At 44.9% G+C, this 21,628-nt stretch overlaps 3 protein-coding genes across 3 annotated transcripts in view; all 3 read right to left on the reverse strand.

The window, feature by feature from the left end:
* Positions 1 to 21,628, reverse strand: part of LOC309564458 (uncharacterized protein) — a 1,566,033-nt gene that overhangs the window by 1,201,056 nt on the left and 343,349 nt on the right. The gene's annotated exons all lie outside the window — the stretch shown is intronic.
* LOC309564031 (uncharacterized protein) overlaps positions 1 to 21,628 on the reverse strand; it is a gene marked incomplete at both ends in the record, with an annotated part of 95,296 nt that overhangs the window by 29,037 nt on the left and 44,631 nt on the right. The gene's annotated exons all lie outside the window — the stretch shown is intronic.
* The window catches only part of LOC309564032 (uncharacterized protein), a gene marked incomplete at both ends in the record, with an annotated part of 51,413 nt that continues 43,979 nt past the window's right edge, over positions 14,195 to 21,628 (reverse strand). Inside the window, 2 exons of the mRNA XM_082268656.1 lie at positions 14,195 to 15,391; positions 19,311 to 19,458. Coding sequence (XP_082124782.1) covers positions 14,195 to 15,391; positions 19,311 to 19,458 — 1,345 coding nt within the window. The remainder of the gene's footprint in view (positions 15,392 to 19,310; positions 19,459 to 21,628) is intronic.

Raw genomic sequence — 21,628 nt, forward strand, 5'->3', positions numbered from 1 at the left:
TTGTTCCTCATCTACCTGATGATGGTGAGGGATGGTGTGACCTTCCTGTGTGGAATCCCGGGAATACAGAGGATGGGGACATCTCTCTGGTGAGTTTCTGTAGCTGAATGACTCCTCTATGGTGTTCCGGTACAGATCTTTGTGTTCTTTTGGAAATTCCTCCATCACCCCATCCTCCGCCTCCTCTTTTATCTCCTTTTTAACATCAGCTTTAGAATCTCTCAGGTTTCCACTCTGAATATATAATAAAAATGACATCAATGGTAACAATGCAGATAAAGTACAGATCCTAATGATACTATCAGTGATTGTTCCTCATCTACCTGATCAAGTTTTGCATGCTTGTGATCTTCCTGTGTGGAATCCCAAGAAAACCGAAGACGGGGATCTTTTTCTTGTGGGTTCTTGTTATTAGGTGTCTTCATTGTAACATCCATGTGTCCTTCTGAAAACTCCTTCATCACACCATACTCCTCATCCTCCTCTGTAAACTCTTCTTTAACAACAATATTATCATCCCCGAGGTTTCCACTCTGAATATATAAATACAATTTTTATTCTGACAAACATGCTTGTGTATAAATCATAACTACCAATGATTGTTCCTTATCTACCTGATGATGGTGAGTGATGGTGTGACTTTCCTGTATTGAATCCCGGGAATACAGAGGACGGGGACATCTCTCTGGTGGGTTCCCATTACTGGATCCCTCTGTAGGAAACACACACACTGACTGAATACATTGTTTCTATGTGTTTATCAGATGATGGGGGATCTAGGTGGAGCCTCCGTACTGCTCTCTCCTTTACAATAAAGTCTCCTCTTACCCGGTGATGTGAGGGGCAGCTGATTCTCCATCATGACGTCCTTCCCAGCACCGCTCACCTCTCCTGTCAGTAACTCGATGATCTCTCTGGTGACTTTCTTTTTATTTCTCTATTCTATCAGGGAGGGAGGTGGAGGCAATGTGATGGTCATATGATCTCCAGACTTCACAGGAGGAAAACTCTAGATTTGAACACAAATAGTAAAATAAAATGACATTCCCAGAATCCTCCTCACCTCGCTGGTCAGGTCTCTTTTTATTTAAACCCCACTTCATTGAGGTTTTTGATATTACATACAATGCAGGTCCAACAGCCCTACTTTGAAAGTAAGGAGGCCTGGGGTTCAGCCCACATCCTAAGAGCATCAGAAATAAAGAGTCGGATAGCGGGATATTGGAGGGAGGAGCTGTGAGGTCAGTGTGATGTCATAGGATTCTCTGACCCTGATTGGAGGGACATTGGGAGGAGGATCTGTGACGTCAGTGTCATGTCATAGGATATTCTGACTCTTATTGGAGGGACATTGGGAGGAGGAGCTGTGTGATCAGTGTCATGTCATAGGATATTCTGACTCTTATTGGAGGGACATTGGGAGGTGGAGCTGTGTGGTCAGTGTGGTGTCATAGGATATTCTGACTCTGATTGGAGGGACATTGGAAGGCGGAGCTGTGTGGTCAGTGTCATGTCATAGGATATTCTGACTCTGATTGGAGGGACATTGGGAGGAGGAGCTGTGGGGGCGCTGTGTGAGGTTTCTGCACACAAAGAATCATATTCTCCCGGGTGCGTCCCACCTCTTATAAAATAAAAGATGAACTTTTTCTGTGGGCTTTGTCAGGACTCATCATATTCCTGTGATCTCCGTGTACTACGGAGACTTTACTGATCACATTTTAGGATGAATATCTGAGACTGGGATCAATATGGAAAAAAAAAACAATTCCGGATATTTACTACAAATTACATTTTTTCCTTTTTCTTATTTGAATCCTAAAAAATAAAGACATACATATTCCAATCCTCCTTAAATACACCCCCCCCCCCACTAATAAAAGTAGTATAATCTGTTTGTCAGGAGTGGGTTGTTGTCAGGGCTGGGTGTCTGCTATAAATAGCACCTCTCTACTCAGTGCACAGAGGCTGCTCAGCTGTCGGATAATTACCAGCCATTCATTGTTTCCACAGTGACTCACCTGGTTACCATTACCTGCCTCATTAGTCCAGCCTACAGCCAGCCCCTTTTTTCTATTTAAACTGCCTTGCTCATTTCCTCCGTGCCTTTGCCTGGTCAACATCTCTAGCGTGTCTCTGCTGTGTTCCTGTTATGACTTGCCCTGGCTGACGTCTCTTCTGATTTCTGATCTTGATTTTTGGCTTCTGATAACGCTGATTTCTGATCCCGGCTTGTCTGATTACCCACTCTGTCTTCCAAACCCTGGCTTCTGTTTTTGACTATGTTCCTGTTCTGTGTTATTTTGCTATTACATTAAAGGTGTGATTTTTAACTACATTTTCTGTCTCTGCCTGGTTTATGGTTGCTGACAGTTGTGCTCTTGCTCATCATTCCAGTATCCTGGTTTTGGCTGTGATGTATTCTTTCTTTCTTTCTTTCTTTCTTTCTTTCTTTCTTTCGGCCTATCTGCAAAGTGAGTGATGTAATCAGTCTCTGGGTGGAGACCAAATCTGATTGAAGCCAGCCAAGTCTGCAGTCCCATGCTTGTGATATTGCGTTTGTAACACATGCTACAAGCTCTCTGTTTGTCTGCCCTGCTGTTTGGATTCCCTTGTTGAAGGCCTTAATTCAGATCTCGACTACTCTCTGAACTCTGCCTGCCTTTTGACTACGAATTTGACCCTGACTATTCTGAACCTTGCCTGCCTTGTAACTGGACTGTCTTTGAAATCGAATGCTCTCCGTGTGGGTAAAGCATATACAGCCGTTTATTTAAATAAAGGTACTCACAAACCGCTTCTTGGAGACACGCTCGTAATACAATAAGACCGCAGAACAGAGAGGATGCAGCGAGCAGCAGGAAAGGCTCCGCCCCCTATACGCGTTACGTCTTTGCCGATAGGGCGCTGACTTCAACAGTAGAGCTCTACAGCTGTATATGCTTTACCCGCACGGAGAGCATTAGATTTCTTTCTGCTTTTCTGCTTATGTGGTGAGCTCTTTGTGCCCTGTGTGAGAGCGGCACCATCGCGGTAACTTGGTCCCAGTGCATCCGTTAGTGAAACCTCCACACCATCCAGTGACACCTGCCTGTGACCCCTGAGGGGTAAACGCTTTGTTTGGCTCAGGTCTCTGGGTCAAAGGTGAGAGGCTTAGATCTCTGGTGGCAGTGGAGTGGAGCACAGTATTTTGTACTAATCACGTTATTGGGTGATCACAGTTCTGGATACCAGAATGCACCTATGATTTATGGACACTGAGATTGCACTTTTTATTGTATACACAGATTGATTTCCATTATATGTTACACTTTGTTTCTGGCGCAGCACCTTTTAAGTTTGATCAAATTGTATTGTGTAAGTGAATAACACTATTTTGTGTTAGCTGCCGGATCTTCTTATTTTATACACTGTTTTGGGTTTGTACACTGGTTGATTATATCCCTGCTCTGAGATTAATTCATTTATTTTTTGGTTATAACTGCGCTGATAGTTTTTCTGCACAACATTCATCATAGCATTGTGTTTAAAGCAGAGTTCCGGCCACAAAATCGACATAATCGATTTTGTGGCCATCCGCTTGCTTTTCGTCACCTGAAAAAGAAATGGATAGTTACGATTTTTTTTTTTTTTTTTTACTTACCTTGCATTGTAGAAAAATATACTCACCTTTCTTCCACTTCCTCCCTCGTTGGCCGCGGCCCGCGCCGTCATTTCCGGTTTGCAATGATTCCTGGGAGCTGAACGTCATCGCTCCCAGGAATCAATGCGCCGGCACCGGCCCCACTCATCACTTCTGGTGCTATGTATTCTCCTACGTATGCACTCTGTGCAAGCTCTCCAACAATCCTTTTTCTCTCTCTGATTACCACAATATTAGTTTCATAATCTCCCAGACTTTCACCTCCTCTCCCTCCAACCACCTAACAGTTACCCATAGAAGCCTTCACCACCTAACCCTTCTCTTCCCTGCTACTGACCACCTCTATGACAAAATCTCACCCATGTCCTGCCACACTCTAACCACTTCTGTATACAATAGATCTCTGTCCTCCACCCTGGATGAGCTCGCCCCCCTCAGTACACACAGATTTAGGCCCCGACCCCTACAACCGTGGCAAACAGATGACACCAGAAGTCTCAAAAAACATCTCTTGGGCGCCTGTGGTGTAAGAATAAGTCTTCTAAAGTCTTCAACCAATATAAATCTGCCCTCCAAAAATACAAATCCTGTCTCCTCACTGCCAAGCAGATCAATTTTATCACTCTCATTAATAATTTCTCTTCCCATGACCATCAACCCTTCTCTACTCTTAACGCTACTTCGTCCTCAACTGCCTTCATCCACTAACTGATCCACTGCCCAGGAGATCGCCAATCACTCCAAAAATAGGAATGATTCAATTCGTGATGAGATCTCCGCAGTACAGATATCACTCCATATTCACAGGCACAATAAACTCTTCCCTTTTTCAACCCTGCTACTATACACGAGGTTGCTAAACTTTTTTCAGCACCCACCTAACCACCTGCTCCCTGGACCCTTGCAAATATTGCGGTCACCCTCTGACTCTATCCTACACTCTTTATCCAACATCTTCAATCACTCCCTCTCTTCTGGCATCACTCCCATACTTAAAAAACCTTAATTGGACGCCACCAATCTTAACAACCTAAACCCCATCTCCTTGCTCCTCTTTTCCTCCAAACTTCCTGAATGTGTAGTCTACAACCAACTGAGCGCCCATTTCACTGACAATAATCTTCTTGATCCCTTTTAATCAGGATTTCATCCTCAACACTCCACAGAAACTGCTCTCCTTAAACTCCCAAATCATCTGCTAATGGCCAAATCCAATGGACACTATTCTGTACTCCTACTTCTGGACCTCTCTGATGCCTTTGACACAGTAGACCACCCCCTCCTTCTTAAAAAACTCAAATCCTTTGGTCTCAGTGACTGTAATCCCTCCACTGGCTTCCATTCAGTGTCCTCCAACCCTCTCTGCCAATCCCTCCACCGGCTTCCATTCAGTGTCCTCTACCCCTCCCTGCTAATCCCTCCACTGGCCTCCATTCAGTGTCCCCCACCACTCCCTGCCAATCCCTCCACTGGCCTCCATTCAGTGTCCTCCACCCCTCTCTGCCAATCCCTCCACTGGCCTCCATTCAGTGTCCTCCAAAGCCATCCACAACTCAGCTCTCAGTTACATCACTAACCTAGTCTCACAATACCAAACAAAACATTCTTTGTTCCTCCCAAGACCTGCTGCTCTCTAGCTCCCTCGTTACCTCCTCCCATGCTTGACTCCAGGGATTTTCCTGAGCCTCTCCCATCTTCTGGAACTCCCTATCCCAATTTGTCTGTCTATCTCCTACTCTGTCCACTTTTAGAACATCCCTGAAAATCCTTCTCTTCAGAGAAGCCTTTCCTGCCCCACCTAACTGGAGTTTTATTTTCTCCATCAGCTCATCCCCCACAGTAATTGCCTTTTATATCCTTTGACCCTCCCTCTTAGATTGTAAGCTCTAATGAGCATTGTAACTGTATTGTCTGCCCTCACGTTGTTCAAACTGTTGGCACAATACAGGGGCGTAACTACTGGGGTTGCAATTGCAACTGGGCCCCATGCTCCACCTGGACAGGAGGGGTGGTGGGGGCAGCATGTAGAGAAATCACTGTCCTCCTTTTTCCTCCTGTAGCTGCAGGAGGTAAATGGAGGAGATTGGTTCCTCTGTATGCTGCCCCCGCAACTCCTCCTATCCAGTTCATTTGTGTTCTGATGCCTCTGGACCCCTGTGTGCACCCCTTCCCCCCCCCCCCCCCCACTGTGCTCCCTTCCCTCTCCTGCCAGCTGCTGCAGGGGATTTGTCACAATAGAGAACCAGGAAGGGGTCCTTTTCTGAATGGACAGAGTCATAGTCAGTGACATTGTAAAAAAATAAAATAAAATTATAAAAAATACTACATTTAAAGAATCAAAAAATAAAAACTACTGACACCAGTGGGTGAACTTCCAGGATCACAAAGGTCACACTTGCGACCAGGCCCTGGCATTCCACCACCGTGGGAAGGGCCCCAAGATGGCAGGAAAGGGGCCCACTGCAGAACTTGTGAAAGGGTCCTGCTGCAAGACTGTAATAAAGGGCCCCGCAATGAGAGTAAAGGGCCCCAGGATCAGTCTGAAAAGCCCCAGACTTGAAGGGAAGGGCCCCGGGGGGGCCCTTCATGGTTTCTAGCACCAGGGCCCTGCGCCTCTGGCACAATATAAATTCTGTACAATAATAATATATGTGTGTATCATCATCTGCTGGAGATAAAAGAGGTAACAGTGACTATGGAGGAGGAGCATGAACATGACGGAGGGGGGGGTTACTGGGTGAAAATAAGATCTTATTACCTCCTCTGCTGCCACTCCCGCGATGTCTCCTCACTACTCCCGACCGACTCACCTTTCACCTGGAACTTCCTATTTATACCTGACATCACTTCCTGTCTTCTATAGAGACTTCCTGTCAGGGTAGATGTGAGATCACCACCTTGTGGAGCTCAGAGGAACTGCAGCCCCGAGAAACGTCTCGTAGTGAGAACACGGCCTTGTGCTGTGTGTGTATGTACTGTATATCCTTATAGATGGGTCATCTCCACTCCCACCAAGGGGGAGAGAAATATATTACTGCCGATTACAATAAGGTGACCAGATTTTTAAAATTAAATCCGGGGACATTTATTTTTTTATTGGCAAATGGTAAACTATTTTATAATCATATTTTCTTCTAATGATATATGCGGTGTATGTGGGATGTGTTTATGGAATGATTGTAAGATAAATACGTTATTTCTCACATTTCCGCCATGAGATAGAAAAAAAAAAAAGATACTTCTTAGAATTTTTTGGGATATGACTACCAAATGTTAAGAAGATAAGAGGAAAGACTTGGAGGGGGGGGGGGGGGGGGGGCAGCAAAATTCAAATCCAACCCGGGCAGGAGTGATGGTGTCACCCTCTCTGCAAAAGGTAAGAAATACCGCAGAGCTGCAATGTGCAAATAGTGGTGAGACCCCCCAATATATATATATATAATCATAATAATAAAATATGGACATCAATTGTACATTGTATTATGATTATATATCGGGGGGTCTCACCACTATTTGCACATTGCAGCTCTGCGATATTTCTTCCGTTTTGCAGAGAGGGTGACACCATCACTCCTATATTCTAATACACGGGATGATTAGCATCTCTGTTATTATTATTGTATGTGGGGGGTTTCACCATTATTTGCACATTGAAGCTCTACAATTTCTCTGAATATTTGTGCAGAGGGGGTGACACCATCACTGCTATGTTGCAATACATTGGTGGATTTGCACTGGATATTCATGTATAGGTGTCACCATTGCACTTATAAGTCCATTTGTAGAATATTATAGATGAAGTGTAGGGCAGTGCTGCATTTTTGGCTTTTTATTGTTGCACGTTAGATGAGGGAACCAACTAACAAGATTCTCTTATTGCTTTTCAGATTTTTTTAGTTGCATTGTAGATGTTTTACTGGATTTTTTATTGCCTCTGTGTACTGGTAACCAGTGGCCCTACCTGTTGGTGGTCAGTGCACCCCTGTATGCTGGCGGTCAGTGTGCCCCTGTATGCTAGCAGTCAGAGTGCCCCCTGTATGCTGGCGGTCAGTGCACCCCTGTATGCTGGTGGTCAGTGGGCCCCCTGTATGCTGGAGGTCAGTGTGCCCCTGTATTCTGGAGGTCAGTGTGGCCCTGTATGCTGGCGGTCAGTGTGCCCCCTGTATGCTGGAGGTCAGTGTGCCCCCTGTATGCTGGCGGTCAGTGTGCTCCCTGTATGCTGGAGGTCAGTGTGCCCCCTGTATGCTGGCGGTCAGTGTGCCCCTGTATGCTGGAGGTCAGTGTACCCCTGTATTCTGGAGGTCAGTGTGGCCCTGTATGCTGGCGGTCAGTGTGCCCCCTGTATGCTGGAGGTCAGTGTGCCCCCTGTATGCTGGCGGTCAGTGTGCCCCCTGTATTCTGGAGGTCAGTGTGGCCCTGTATGCTGGCGGTCAGTGTGCCCCCTGTATTCTGGAGGTCAGTGTGGCCCTGTATGCTGGCGGTCAGTGTGCTCCCTGTATGCTGGAGGTCAGTGTGCCCCCTGTATGCTGGCGGTCAGTGTGCCCCTGTATGCTGGCGGTCAGTGTGCCCCTGTATGCTGGCGGTCAGTGTGCCCCTGTATGCTGGCGGTCAGTGTGCCCCCTGTATGCTGGAGGTCAGTGTACCCCCTGTATGCTGGTGGTCATTGTGCCAATGGGTTGTTTGAACTGAACAACCCAGTGCTGCAAGGTGATGACCACTAAGACATTCTGCTGCTCTGTCCTTCTGTTCAATTTGCACCACTCTTCTAGCATGAGCTTCTAGATTAAACATCATAGGGAAAAAAGGCAATGCACTCCTTTGGAAGTGCTAAAAATACTTGCATTGAAGTTACCTCTGCAGGAAGGGAGGTACAAAAACCTGCTTATAGACCGTCCTCATCTTCCTATTAGGAATTGTTTGAAGAGGGTTAAATTGGTCAGTTGAGTGGTCCTACAAGGGAAAAGCTTGACATGGTCAGAGTTGAGACTCCTTGCACAGGGAGAGATGTAACAGACTCCTTTACAGTGTCTTGACTACCTTTGGCAACCTGTTGGTAGGGGTCATCTTCCTCCCTGGATGTCTGAACAAAGCAGGAAATTTATACCGGGTTTTGCCTGTCAAGCACCAAGGGCCCAGTCTACGGTGTGCATAATACATGCAGATCTGGAGAGGCTTAATAGAAAGTGTCCATCAGTCAGCTTCCCATACACCAGCTTTATGAGGCCTGCAGAAGAGCTGACAATCCAGGAAAAGTATCAGTAAGGAAGACGCTGCCCCCCTCCAGCTATAACCTGCATAGAGCAGCCACAGTATAGAGGGATTAGGCTGCAGCGGCACAAAGACCTGTCACAGTAAGAATTAAATCCATGATAAACAGAGATGGTGGAAAGGAGAACTCCATATTATAAAGAAATAAAATATTATAACATACAGTAAATAATTGCTACTCAAGCTATGTAGTCATTTTTTTTTTTAATTCACAATTCAAACTACGGCTGCTAAAGTCTCCTAAGCTGTCAAAAAAGACAATGTAACAGTTGTTTGATTGCTGGGTGAGAAAAACCCGTAAGGGGTTAATTACCGCTAAAGGAATACTGACACTGCAGCTTCTCACATCAGAGCACCGTCCCAGCAGGTGAAGAATCAAACAGACCCTGCCATACAGATGTAGAGCCCTCCTAGGTAGGTGCTAGAATGAGTGGATAGAGTTTTTCATTTCTCTGTCTAACAGGGACACAGCTCATGCTGTCTTGATGATTCACACTGATCCAATAGCCATGGAGTATATTGGACAGTGGGCGGAGTCCTGGCAGATGAGAGCATGGATGTCTGTAATGTTGTTGAAGTATTTTTCTAATTTGTGTATGTTGTCTAGTATAAGGTGTTATTAAACCGACTATTTCTGTTTTTGGTTGTTTCAGGCCTCGGAACATAACTTCCTCTCTTTTGTGCTTATAAGCCCTATTATAAGCTTTTCGCAGTGTAGTCCGCGAATAGCCTCTAATAAGCAATCTCTTTGGAAGGGAGTCCACCTCCCGTTTAAAATCTACGTTGTTCGAACAGATTGGATGCAATCTAAGATACTGGGAGTAGGGTATACTATGTACCGGGGGTTTGGATGAAAGCTATTGGCATGTAAAACCGTGTTCCTGGCTGTCAGTTTTCTATAAAGTTTAGTTTCTATCCCACCTTCCCACCTTCTCCTTGTATAAGAATTTGTATGTCTAAGATCACACTACTACACATATACAGTATTTCACAAAAGTAAGTACACCCCTCACATTTCTGTAAATCTTTTATTCTATCTTTTCATGAGACAACACTGAAGAAATGAGACTTTGCTACAATGTAATGTAGTGAGTGTACAGCTTGTATAACAGTGTAAATTTGCTGACCCCTCAAAAAAATTCAAAACACACGGCCATTAATGTCTAACCCACTGGCAACAAAAGTGAGTACGCCCCTAAGTTAAAGTGTCCAAATTGGGCCAAAAGTGTGAATATTTTGTGTGGCCGCCAATATTTTCCAGCACTGCCTTAACCCTCTTGGGCATGGAGTTCACCAGAGCTTCACAGGTTGCTACTGGAGTCCTCTTCCCCTCCCCCATGACATCACTGAGCTGGTGGATGTTAGAGATCTTGCGCTCCTCTACCTTCCATTTGAGGATGCTCCACAGATGCTCAATAGGGTTTTGGTCTGGAGACATGCTTGGCCAGTCCCTCAGCTCCTTTAGTATGACAGTGGTCGTCTTGGAGGTGAGTTTGGGGTCGTTATGTTGGAATATTGCCCTGCGGCCCAGTCTCCGAAGGGAGGGGATCATGCTCTGCTTCAGTATGTCATAGTACATGTTGGCATTCATGGCACGCTGCATGCCCTGAAGCCTGGTGGAGCGCAAACCGGTAGTCACCGCTCTCCACGTACAGGCAATAGCATAGCAGGCGCGAAAAATAACTGAAGTTATTTTTTATGCACTTACATAGTTACATAGTTACATAGTTAGTGAGGCTGAAAAAAGACACAAGTCCATCCAGTTCAACCTATGTGTGTGTGTTTGCTTTTAACCGTACATTGTATACCCCTGTATGTTGTACATTGTATACCCCTGTATGTTGTGGTCTTTAAGGTGTCCATCCAATAGTTTTTTGAAAGACACATATGAACTTTATTTGGCACCTATTTGCACTTTAAGGCACTTATGTGATTTGATTGACTTTTTATAACCTGATATTTTATGACCATTTATTGATTTTACATTGTAATTTTTGTGATTTATCACCATCCATTCTATGTTATTTATTGAGTTCTAAAAGTCATCACTTTATTTACGTATTCAATTCACATTTATCACTTTTTATAATTAATTTATATTTGCCTCATACATTTTATCCAGGCTATTAACAAGCAATTGTTTACCCCTGGCTACTAACAGCAAGCGCTATACTAATCCCAACTACTTTGGAGTTTTTTCTTACCCAATTGATACAAATGTTGACATCAGTAACAAATATGATGCAGACATGTATACAAAAAAAGCTGAGACAAAAAAAATCCATATAGTAAGGAGATTGTTATAATAGTAATAAGATATATTCAGTAATAAAGTACATGGACGTCACTAAATGTTCCATCTAAGTGAAGAGAGGAAATATCTATACCTACACCAACCTTATGATATATACCAACTTATCCTTATATATGTATGATGTACATGAGTGAAATTAGTAGGAGACATTGATCTCCTGTGTACGAGCTGAGCTCAGTTTGGGGCCAGTTTCCTCATTTTATTGAGATCTGGTTTTAGATAAATCAATAAATATTATTTTAGGATAAATCCATGTAGTTGTTATCTGTCTCATGCTGTGCCCTTAAAGTCCACACATAGGACAGTGGTTCCTTGTGAACATCTGTAGGTTCCCATTTCTCTGAACAGATAGGATGTTGGGACTCTCATGAAAAAAATTATGTGGGGTCCCCCCCAGTCTATACCAGGCCCACGCCAAAATGTAAAAAAAATAAATGCCGTGGGGTCCCCCCAAAAACCATACCAGATCTTAACCTGAGCATGCAGTCCGGCAAGTCAGGAAAAGGGGGACAAGCGAGCGCCCTCCCTTCTAATCCATATAAGGTCACATGCTCACGCCATGGGGTGGGGGAAGGTGTTTTGTGGCAGCTCTGCCCCCCCCCCCCACCCCAAAGCACCTTGTCACCATATTGACGGGGACAAGGGCCTCTTCCCCACAACCATGGCCTGTGGGTGTCTGCAGGCAGGGGGCTTGTCGTAATCTGAAAGCCCCTTTTACCAAGGGGGCCCCCAGATCCTGCCCCCCCCATGTGAATGAGTATCGGGACCATAGTACCTGTACCTATTCACCAAAAAAGTGGCAAAAAGTAATAAAAACACACACACAATTTTTTAAAAATCCTTTACTAAAAAATAAAATCCAGCCTCCCCCGATGTAGATCCGTCATCAATCACAACAGCCACCGCACCCAAAAAAATTAATTAAAAAAAGACGCTCTCGCCGTCATGGAGGCCCTCTGCCCACTGCAGGCTCCCCGTTTCACATCTTTTATATAGGTAAGGGGAGGGGTCACCTGTCTACATCACCTAATGACACCGGCCCTTCTGAAATCAGGGACATAGCATGCACCAATCTATGATGTCAGAAGGGGGCAGTGCCACCAGGTGATGTAGACAGGTGGCACCGGCCCTTACCTATGTAAGAAATGTCAAATGGAGGAGGAGCCTGCAGTAGTTATTTTATAATAGAGGATTTTTCAGAAATTGTGTGTTTTTTTTTACTTTTTGACAATTTTTGGTGAATAGCTACGGGTAATATGTTCCCGATACTCATTCACATGGGGGGGGCAGGATCTGGGGGCACCCTTGGTAAAAGGGGCTTTCAGATTACAAGTCCCCTGCCTGCAGACCCCCACAAGCACAGGCCACGATTGTGGGGAAAAGGCCCTTGATTCCCATCAATATGGGGACAAGGTGCTGTGGGGTGGGGTGAGGACATGTGGCCTGGTATGGTTAAGGAAGGTGGGGCCCTCACTCGTCCCCTCCCACTTTCCTGACCTGCCGGGCTGCATGCCAGGATAAAGGGTCTGGTATGGATTTTAGGGGAGAACCCACGCTGTTTTTTTTTTTATTTTGGCCCCCAGGGGCCTGGTATGGACTGGAAAGGGGGGGGGGGGCACGCCATTTTTTTCGATTGCCGATCAATGCCGACACTTTTTCTTTCCATTCCTCTGTCAGTGGAGAAGCCCACAGACAGCTGATTAATCATGGTTGGTAAGGATGCGGGCGGCCGGCTTCCCGGCTTGCTGCCTAACAACCAGCTATTTCTTCACACAGAATTTGCATCGGTCGATTGTTTTTTGACCGATACGAATTTGAATCTCTCTGAAAAGTTGAAATTCATACCAGACCTTTACCTGAGCATGCAGTTAAGAAGGTCAGGAAAGGGGGGTAAGCAAGCGCCCCCCCTAACCCATACCAGGTGGGTGCTTTGGGGCACCTCTCCCACCCCAGCCCATAGCACCTTATCCCCATGCTGATGGAAAATGAAAAAACAAAACAAATTTTAACAGATTTCAACAAAATACATTGCAATTTCATTTGTAGATTTAGATACATAGGAATCTAGGAATAACCAAAAATTTGTCGGAATTTGTATTCGCACTGAAACAAATTTCACGTGTCTAACACTTAATGGCCACTCGCTAACAGCTGGGCTCCCAGCCAATGCAAATGGCCACCGATGGCAGGGCCCACTCTCCAGGCATGGATCCTCTACATATGTGTGCCATAACACCACCCCGCTGATAGCTGGGGACTCAATGACCACTCGGGACATCCTGGAAGACTTCTGGATACCAAAGGAAGCTCCTGACATCCCGCACAGCTGCCCAGCACCAGACCCGCCCACCAATACTTCCAATAGGTAGGAAAACTTCATACAAAAATGGTCCTATAAGTGAGGAGGACAAAAAAGGAACGCAGCCATTGGCTTATCCTGAACATTTATGGGGGTGGGGTCTTATTGGTGGAGGAACGAGGGCGGGGCTACCCAAAAGTATGCTGCCATGGACATCTGTCAGGAAAGCACATTATGGCCACTAGATGGAACTGACCATTATAGGAAATCCCAATTCACCATGACTGGGGGAATGTGGGTCACATTTCATCAAAACATTTATAACAACCAGATCTGTAAGGGTTTGTGAAATCTTCCCGCACAAAATGTACTCAGCCAATGAAAGGTAATGAATCCATTTTTTTTTTTATATTGCTATCAATGGCCAACACGGGACAAAACTTCATCCATGTCTTTGGTGATCTCTGATCTCCTTATGAAGTGTTTCTTACACGATGAAAAACAGCCATGGAGTATATCTGAGGTGTATATCAGGGTGTGCTTCTTCCCCACATGTCCACCAACATTCATATAGAAGATATTTCCCGCACTCAAGGCACTAATACACCTCCAGGGTTGTGTGGGACCCCTGATGTTCAGGAAGACAGGACTTCAGTGAGGAACATTTCCCTCACTCAGGAAAGGAATACGGCTTCTCCCCCGTGTGCGATCTCTGATGTCTGGAAAGATTGCACTTCAGTGTAAAACATTTCCCGCACTCAGGACAGAAATACGGCTTCTCCCCGGTGTGAGATCTCTGATGTCTGGAAAGATCGGACTTGTGTGCAAAAAATTTCCAGCACTCAGGACAGGAATACGGCTTCTCCCCGGTGTGAAATCTCTGATGTCTGTAAAGAGTGGACTTCTCTGAAAAACATTTCCCGCACTCAGGACAGGAATACGGCTTCTCACCAGTGTGCGATCTCTGATGTGTGGAAAGCTTGGACTTCACCGAAAAACATTTCCCACACTCAGGACAGGAATACGGCTTCTCACCAGTGTGCAATCTCTGATGTTTGGAAAGACTGGACTTCAGTGTAAAACATTTCCCGCACTCAGGACAGGAATACGACTTCTCCCCGGTGTGAGATCTCTGATGTCTGTAAAGAGTGCACTTCTCTGAAAAACATTTCCCGCACTCAGGACAGGAATACGGCTTCTCACCAGTGTGCAATCTCTGATGTGTGGAAAAATAGGACTTGTGTGCAAAACATTTCCCGCACTCAGGACAGGAATACGGCTTCTCACCAGTGTGCAATCTCTGATGTGTGGAAAGATCGAACTTGTGTGAGAAACATTTCCCGCACTCAGGACAGGAATACGGCTTCTCACCAGTGTGCAATCTCTGATGTCTGGAAAGATTGAACTTCTGTGAAAAACATTTCCCACACTCAGGACAGGAATACAGCTTCTCACCTGTGTGCAATCTCTGATGTCTGGAAAGAGTGGACGTCAGTGGAAAACATTTCCCGCACTCAGAACAGGAATATGGCTTCTCACCAGTGTGCAATCTCTGATGTGTGGAAAAATGGGACTTCCGTGAAAAACATTCCCCGCACTCAGAACAGAAATATGGCTTCTCGCCAGTGTGCGATCTCTGATGTATGGAAAGAGAGGACTTCTCTGAAAAACATTTCTCACACTCAGAACAGGAATACGACTTCTCACCCATGTGCGATCTCTGATGTATGGAAAGAGAGGACTTCTGTGAAAAACATTTCCCGCACTCAGGACAGCAATACGGCTTTTCACCAGTGTGCAGTCTCTGATGTGTGGAAAGATTGGACTTCACTGAAAAACATTTCCCACACTCAGGACAGGAATATGGCTTCTCACTGGTGTGAGACCTTTTATGCACATTAAGCTTGTAATGAAAACGGAAACACTTCCCACACTCAGGACAGGAGAACCTCTTATCTGTTGTAAGGATGGCACCGTCCCTCACAGTCTGAGGTTCCTCAGGATAAGAGGAATACGATGGTCCGGCACTGTCCCTCACAGCCTGAGGTTCCTCAGGATAAGAGGAATACGATGGTCCGGCACTGTCCCTCACAGTCTGAGGTTCCTCAGGATAAGAGGAATACGATGGTGCATCTACACTGTGTGGTTCCGGATGGACATTTGAGGTAGCCGGGTTTTCTCCTGGACTATACTGTGTGATGTCCTCATCTTCTACTTTACAGTCTGGAGACAAAGTGAGACAATCCTCTGAGGTTTTCCTCATCTCCCGTCCATCTACTAAAATAGAAATACAAAGATTATTACTAGACATCAACAGATTGGTTCCCCAAAACCAGGACTCCGCCCACATCAGACAGATTTGTCTCTGAGGATCTTACAATTCCACCCTCAAGGTAACTAGTAAATGGGTCCTCTGATCTCCTACCAGTTCATTTCTTTATTCATGGACCTTAGTCAGAAAGTGAGGAAATAAACGAGAACTGTCTTTTATAGGAGTGACAGTGATGAAGGGATTATAGGACGAGTGTCCCCTCCCCCTCTATCACTCATTGCCATCATCCCAACACAAGAAGTCCTGCACTTCCTTATTTAGTCCATGATTTAGTCATGAACAACAGCGGGGCTGAGCCCCACCAGAGGTCAGAGAGTGAGGATGGGGGGAGAACAACCAAGATGAAGACTGGACTGATCCTGAAGACCACCATCATTGGGTTACTGACTCCTCCCTCATTATCACTTTCTGTTTAAGGTTCCAAAGTTGGAGGATGTTATCACAATATTATCACCATGTAAAAGTCTGTCCTCCAATCAGATCATCAGATATAAAATGTCCAAATGTAGGAAATAGGTGTAACAAAAGAGAATCCATATTATGTGTATATATAGCACTGGGCAGAGGGGAGAGAGCAGAAGTCAGGAGTATGTAATATACAACATAGAGTATATAGTGCAGGGGACAGGAGTATATAATGTACAACATAGAGTATATAGTGCAGGGGTCAGGAGTATGTAATGTACAACATAGAGTATATAGTGCAGGGGTCAGGAGTATGCAATGTACAATATAGAGCATATAGTGCAGGGTTCAGGAGTCATAATATTTGTGTTCAGTAATCATTTGCAGAGGTCCCACACCGCTGCCTCCCATCTCCTGAGACTGCACTCAGTGACTTGGGTGTGAGACTATACAGACATATCCCTCCACCCAACACAGTCAGCAAATAACAGAGCAAGTAACCCCGGGAGAATTGTTCTGTCAGATATCTTACTAGACCTGGGGATGGGGCAGAAGACCCAAGGTACATACCCCAGGTGTCTAGGTCAAGCAACGTCTATGGTAATTATCAATATTTTACTGCCAGCTGAACCCCAGAATCTCCATAAATCCAGTCTAGAGACATAAATTGTGTCTGCAGCACAGAGAAGGAAGATTATCCGAGAGAAATACAGGAATACAGGGAACACAGCTCAGGAAAGTGACCAGGGGATTACAGGCTGATATCACCCAGTCCCCGCCCTACTCTGGACCAATCAGTGAGCAGTATGGGTGGAGGAATGTATTTAGTGTTAATGACCCACCTGTGCTGATCTCTGTAGGAGTGTCCTCCTCTATAAATGTCCCCGTTATTCCATCCTCCTCCATAGACTGCTGATCATCCCTCACATACGTCTCTTCTTCTTCTGCTTTAACCTCAAACTCTATATCGATTGGATCTCCACTCTAAACAAAGAAAATGAGAGAGAATATCATCTGGAAGATATAAGCTTTAATATTGTGATATTATATATAAAAACACATCCTCTAAAAAAGTCCATGTTCTAGATGCTCCAATCCACCAACCTTGTAACATCGAGGGATGGTGTGACCTTCCTGTGTGGAATCCCGGGAATACAGAGGACGGGGACATCTCTCTGGTGGGTTTCTGGAGCTGGATGACTCCTCCATGGTGTCCTGATACAGATCTTTGCATTCCTTTTGAAACTCTGACTCCTCCATCACCCCATCCTCATCATCCTCCTCTTTTATCTCTTCTTTAACCTCAACTTTAGAATCTCTCAGGTTTCCACTCTGAATATATAATAAAAATGACATCAATGGTAACAATGCAGATAATGTACAGATCCTAATGATACTATCAGTGATTGTTCCTCATCTACCTGATCAGGCTTTGCATAGTTGTGATCTTCCTGTGTGGAATCCCGGGAATACAGAGGACGGGGACATCTCTCTGGTGGGTTTCTGTAGCTTGATGACTCCACCATGGTGTCCTGGTACAGATCTTTGTGTCCTTTTGAAAACTCCATCACCCCATCCTCCTCTTTTATATCTTCTTTAATATTGACCTGTGTGGAATCCCGGGAATACAGAGGACGGGGACATCTCTCTGGTGGGTTCCCATTACTGGATCCATCTGTAGGAAATACACACACTGACTGAATACATTGTTTCTATGTGTTTATCAGATGATGGGGGATCTAGGTGGATCCTCCGTACTGCTCTCTCCTTTACAATAAAGTCTCCTCGTACCCGGTGATGTGAGGGGCGGCTGATTCTCCATCATGACGTCCTTCCCTGCACCGCTCACCTCTCCTGTCAGTAACTCGATGATCTCTCTGGTGACTTCTCAAATCTTCTTTTTATTTCTCTATTCTATCAGGGAGGGAGGTGGAGGCAATGTGATGGCCATATGATCTCCAGACTTCACAGGAGGAAAACTCTAGATTTGAACACAAATAGTAAAATCAAATGACATTCCCAGAATCCTCCTCACCTCACTGGTCAGGTCTCTTTTTATTTAAATCCAACTTCATGCTGAGGTTTCTGATATTACAAACAATGCAGGTCCAACATCCCTACTTTGAAAGTAAGGAGGCCTGGGGTTCAGCCCACATCCTAAGAGCATCAGAAATAAAGAGTTGGATAGCGGGATATTGGAGAGAGGAGCTGTGAGGTCAGTGTGAGGTCATAGGATTCTCTGACCCCGATAGGAGGAACATTGGGAGGAGGAGCTGTGTGGTCAGTGTGGTGTTATAGGATTCTCTAAACCCTGATAGGAGGAACATTGGGAGGAGGAGCTGTGTGGTTGGTGTGGTGTCATAGGATTCTCTGACCATGATTGGAGGGACATTGGGAGGAGGAGCTGTGAGGTTCCTGTTATGACTTGCCCTGGCTGACGTCTCTTCAGATTTCTGATCCTGATTTTTGGCTTCTGGCAATGCTGATTTCTGATCCCGGCTTGTCTTATTACCCGCTCTGTCTTCCAAACCCTGGCTTCTGTTTTTGACTACGTTCCTGTTCTGTTATTTTTGCTATTACATTAAAGGTGTGATTTTTAACTAAATTTTCTGTCTCTGCCTGGTTTATGGTTGCTGACAGTTGTGCTCTTTCTCCTCATTCCAGCATCCTGGTTTTGGCTGTGATGTATTCTTTCTTTCTTTTAGCCTATCTGCAAAGTGAGTGATGTGGTCAGTCTCTGGGTGGAGACTAAATCTGATTGAAGCCAGTCAAGCCTGCAGTCCCATGCTTGTGATATTGCGTTTGTAACACGTTCTCCAAGCTCTCTGTTTGTCTGCCCTGCTGTTTGGATTCCCTTGTTGAAGGCCTTAATTCAGATCTCGACTACTCTCTGAACTCTGCCTGCCTTTTGACTACGGATTTGACCCTGACTAGAGAGAGAGAATGCAGCGAGCAGCAGGAAAGGCTCCGCCCCCTATACGCGTTACAGCTTTGCCGATAGATGCGGACTTCAACAGTAGAGCTCTACGGCTGTATATGCTTTACTCACACGGAGAGCATTACATTTCTCTCTGCTTTTCTGCTTATGTGGTGATCTCTTTGTGCCCTGTGTGAGAGCGGCACCATCGCGGTTACCTGGTCCCAGTGCATCAGTTAGTGAAACCTCCACACCATCCAGTGATACCTGCCTGTGACCCCTGAGGGGTAAACGCTTTGTTTGGCTCAGGTCTCTGGGTCAAAGGTGAGAGGCTTAGATCTCTGGTGGCGGTGGAGTGGAGCACGGTATTTTCTACAAATCACGTTATTGGGTGATCGCAGTTCTGGATACCGGAATGCACCTATGATTTATGGACACTGAGATTGCACTTTTTATTGTATACACAGCAGTGTTAATTTCATAGACTAAAACGTTTTCCTCGACTAAATTAACACAATTTTAGTCGACTAAAATACGACTAAAACAATTCAGATGACTAAAATACGACTAAAACTAAAATGGCATTTTAGTCTTAAGACTTAAATACGACTAAAACTAAAATGGCATATTAGTCATATAACTAAAACTAAATAAAAAATTTACATCATCAAAATTAACACTCCTCTGCTGGCCATTTTTATATCGGCAACACAATTCCATCCAGAGCCTGTAATAATAGCACATTAAAGTTTAAACATGTATTGCACCACCGCATACGCATAAGTAAGGCGCATCTACTAAGCTGCTGAAAACTAAACAATTAAGAAAAAGGCTTTTCTTATATTTTTCCCTAATATTTAATGCTGGTAATATATTCAGGTAATATGTGCAATGACATTACAGCCAATGGAGTTTACAGCAGTGTTAATTTCGTCAACGAAAACGGTTTTGTCAACGCTTTCGTCACCGGCATTTTTCAACTGACGTAAACGAGACGCAAAGTATAGCACATTTTCATCAAAGGACGACAACTATGACGAAAATCAAATCCGTTTTCGTTAACGCACGAAAACTAAACGAGAATGTGAGGCAGGGACGTTTACCCAACTTCCGGTGATGTCCGACATGAGGAGTGGACAACTACAAGAGAGTCGACTCGAGACCAGTCACCTGACCTCACCAGAGCACTGCAGCACTACAGCCAGACGCGCCAGGCCCGACTCATCACACGGCATGAGCACCCGGCCACCACCACATCCAGAGCGGAGCACCCACTGTGAGTTAACAGCCAGGCCAGCTATTACTGTCTCCCTGAGTCCCCTCAGACCACTCACCAGTCACCACTGGCATCCGATTCGGCCATCCATCCAGGACTGTGTGTGTGCATATAGGCCGCTGAGGCCCGCCCGGCCCATCCTGTTTAACAACTTCTGTTTAGAGTCAGACCAGAGACCACCCTTAAACCTGAGACCACCATCCAGCACTCTGAGCAGCACTGTGTGCACTCACTGCACTGACTGCAGGCAGCAGCATTGCAGGCCTCCTCTCTGACCTGACCATTACCATTTACATGACTAAAATGAGTTTTAGTGGACTAAAATGTACTGGAGTTTTAGTCGACTAAATACGACTAAAACTAAAACACTTGCAGAAGACTAAAATGGGACTAAAACTAAAATGCCATTTTAGTCCTAAGACTAAAACTAAATTGAAATTTGCTGCCAAAATTAACACTGATACACAGATTGATTTCCAATATATGTTACACTTTGTTTCTGGATACCGGAATGCACTTATGTTATATGGACACTGAGATCGCATTTTCTATTGTATACACAGATTGATTTCCATTATATGTTACACTTTGTTTCTGGCGCAGCACCTTTTAAGTTTGATCAAATTGTATTGTGTAAGTGAATAACACTATTTTGTGTTAGCTGCCGGATCTTCTTATTTTATACACTGTTTTGGGTTTGTACACTGGTTGATTATATCCCTGCTCTGAGATTAATTTATTTATTTTTTGGTTATAACTGCGCTGATAGTTTTTCTGCACAACATTCATCATAGCATTGTGTTTAAGTCCTGGGGGCAACTGAGTATCGGTAGGCCTGCTTGCCTTATGGGAAAGGAGGCTGCTATAGGCGCAGAACACAGAAGCCACCTATAGTGTCTGACCACCTGCGTTAGGGGAAGCGTAACACTGTTAGTATAGAAGTAGTAATTCTACAATAGATTGATGAGGTGAGAAGGTCATTGGTGGAAAAGGAGACGTCACCAAAATGAAGGAAATGTATCAGCCCTGTAAGTGGGGGAATGCTATGACCATGAAGGGGTACATCTACGATTCCACACTATATATGGCTGGGGAGCACACGTCTTTCTATAAGTGGGTTCTTTATTTAAGTGGGCGCACTTCAGCGATTGCACAAAGCGAGAATACACAGCAA

This window comes from Pelophylax lessonae, assembly GCF_965119305.1.
Source record: "Pelophylax lessonae genome assembly, chromosome: 9".
Taxonomy (NCBI): domain Eukaryota; kingdom Metazoa; phylum Chordata; class Amphibia; order Anura; family Ranidae; genus Pelophylax; species Pelophylax lessonae.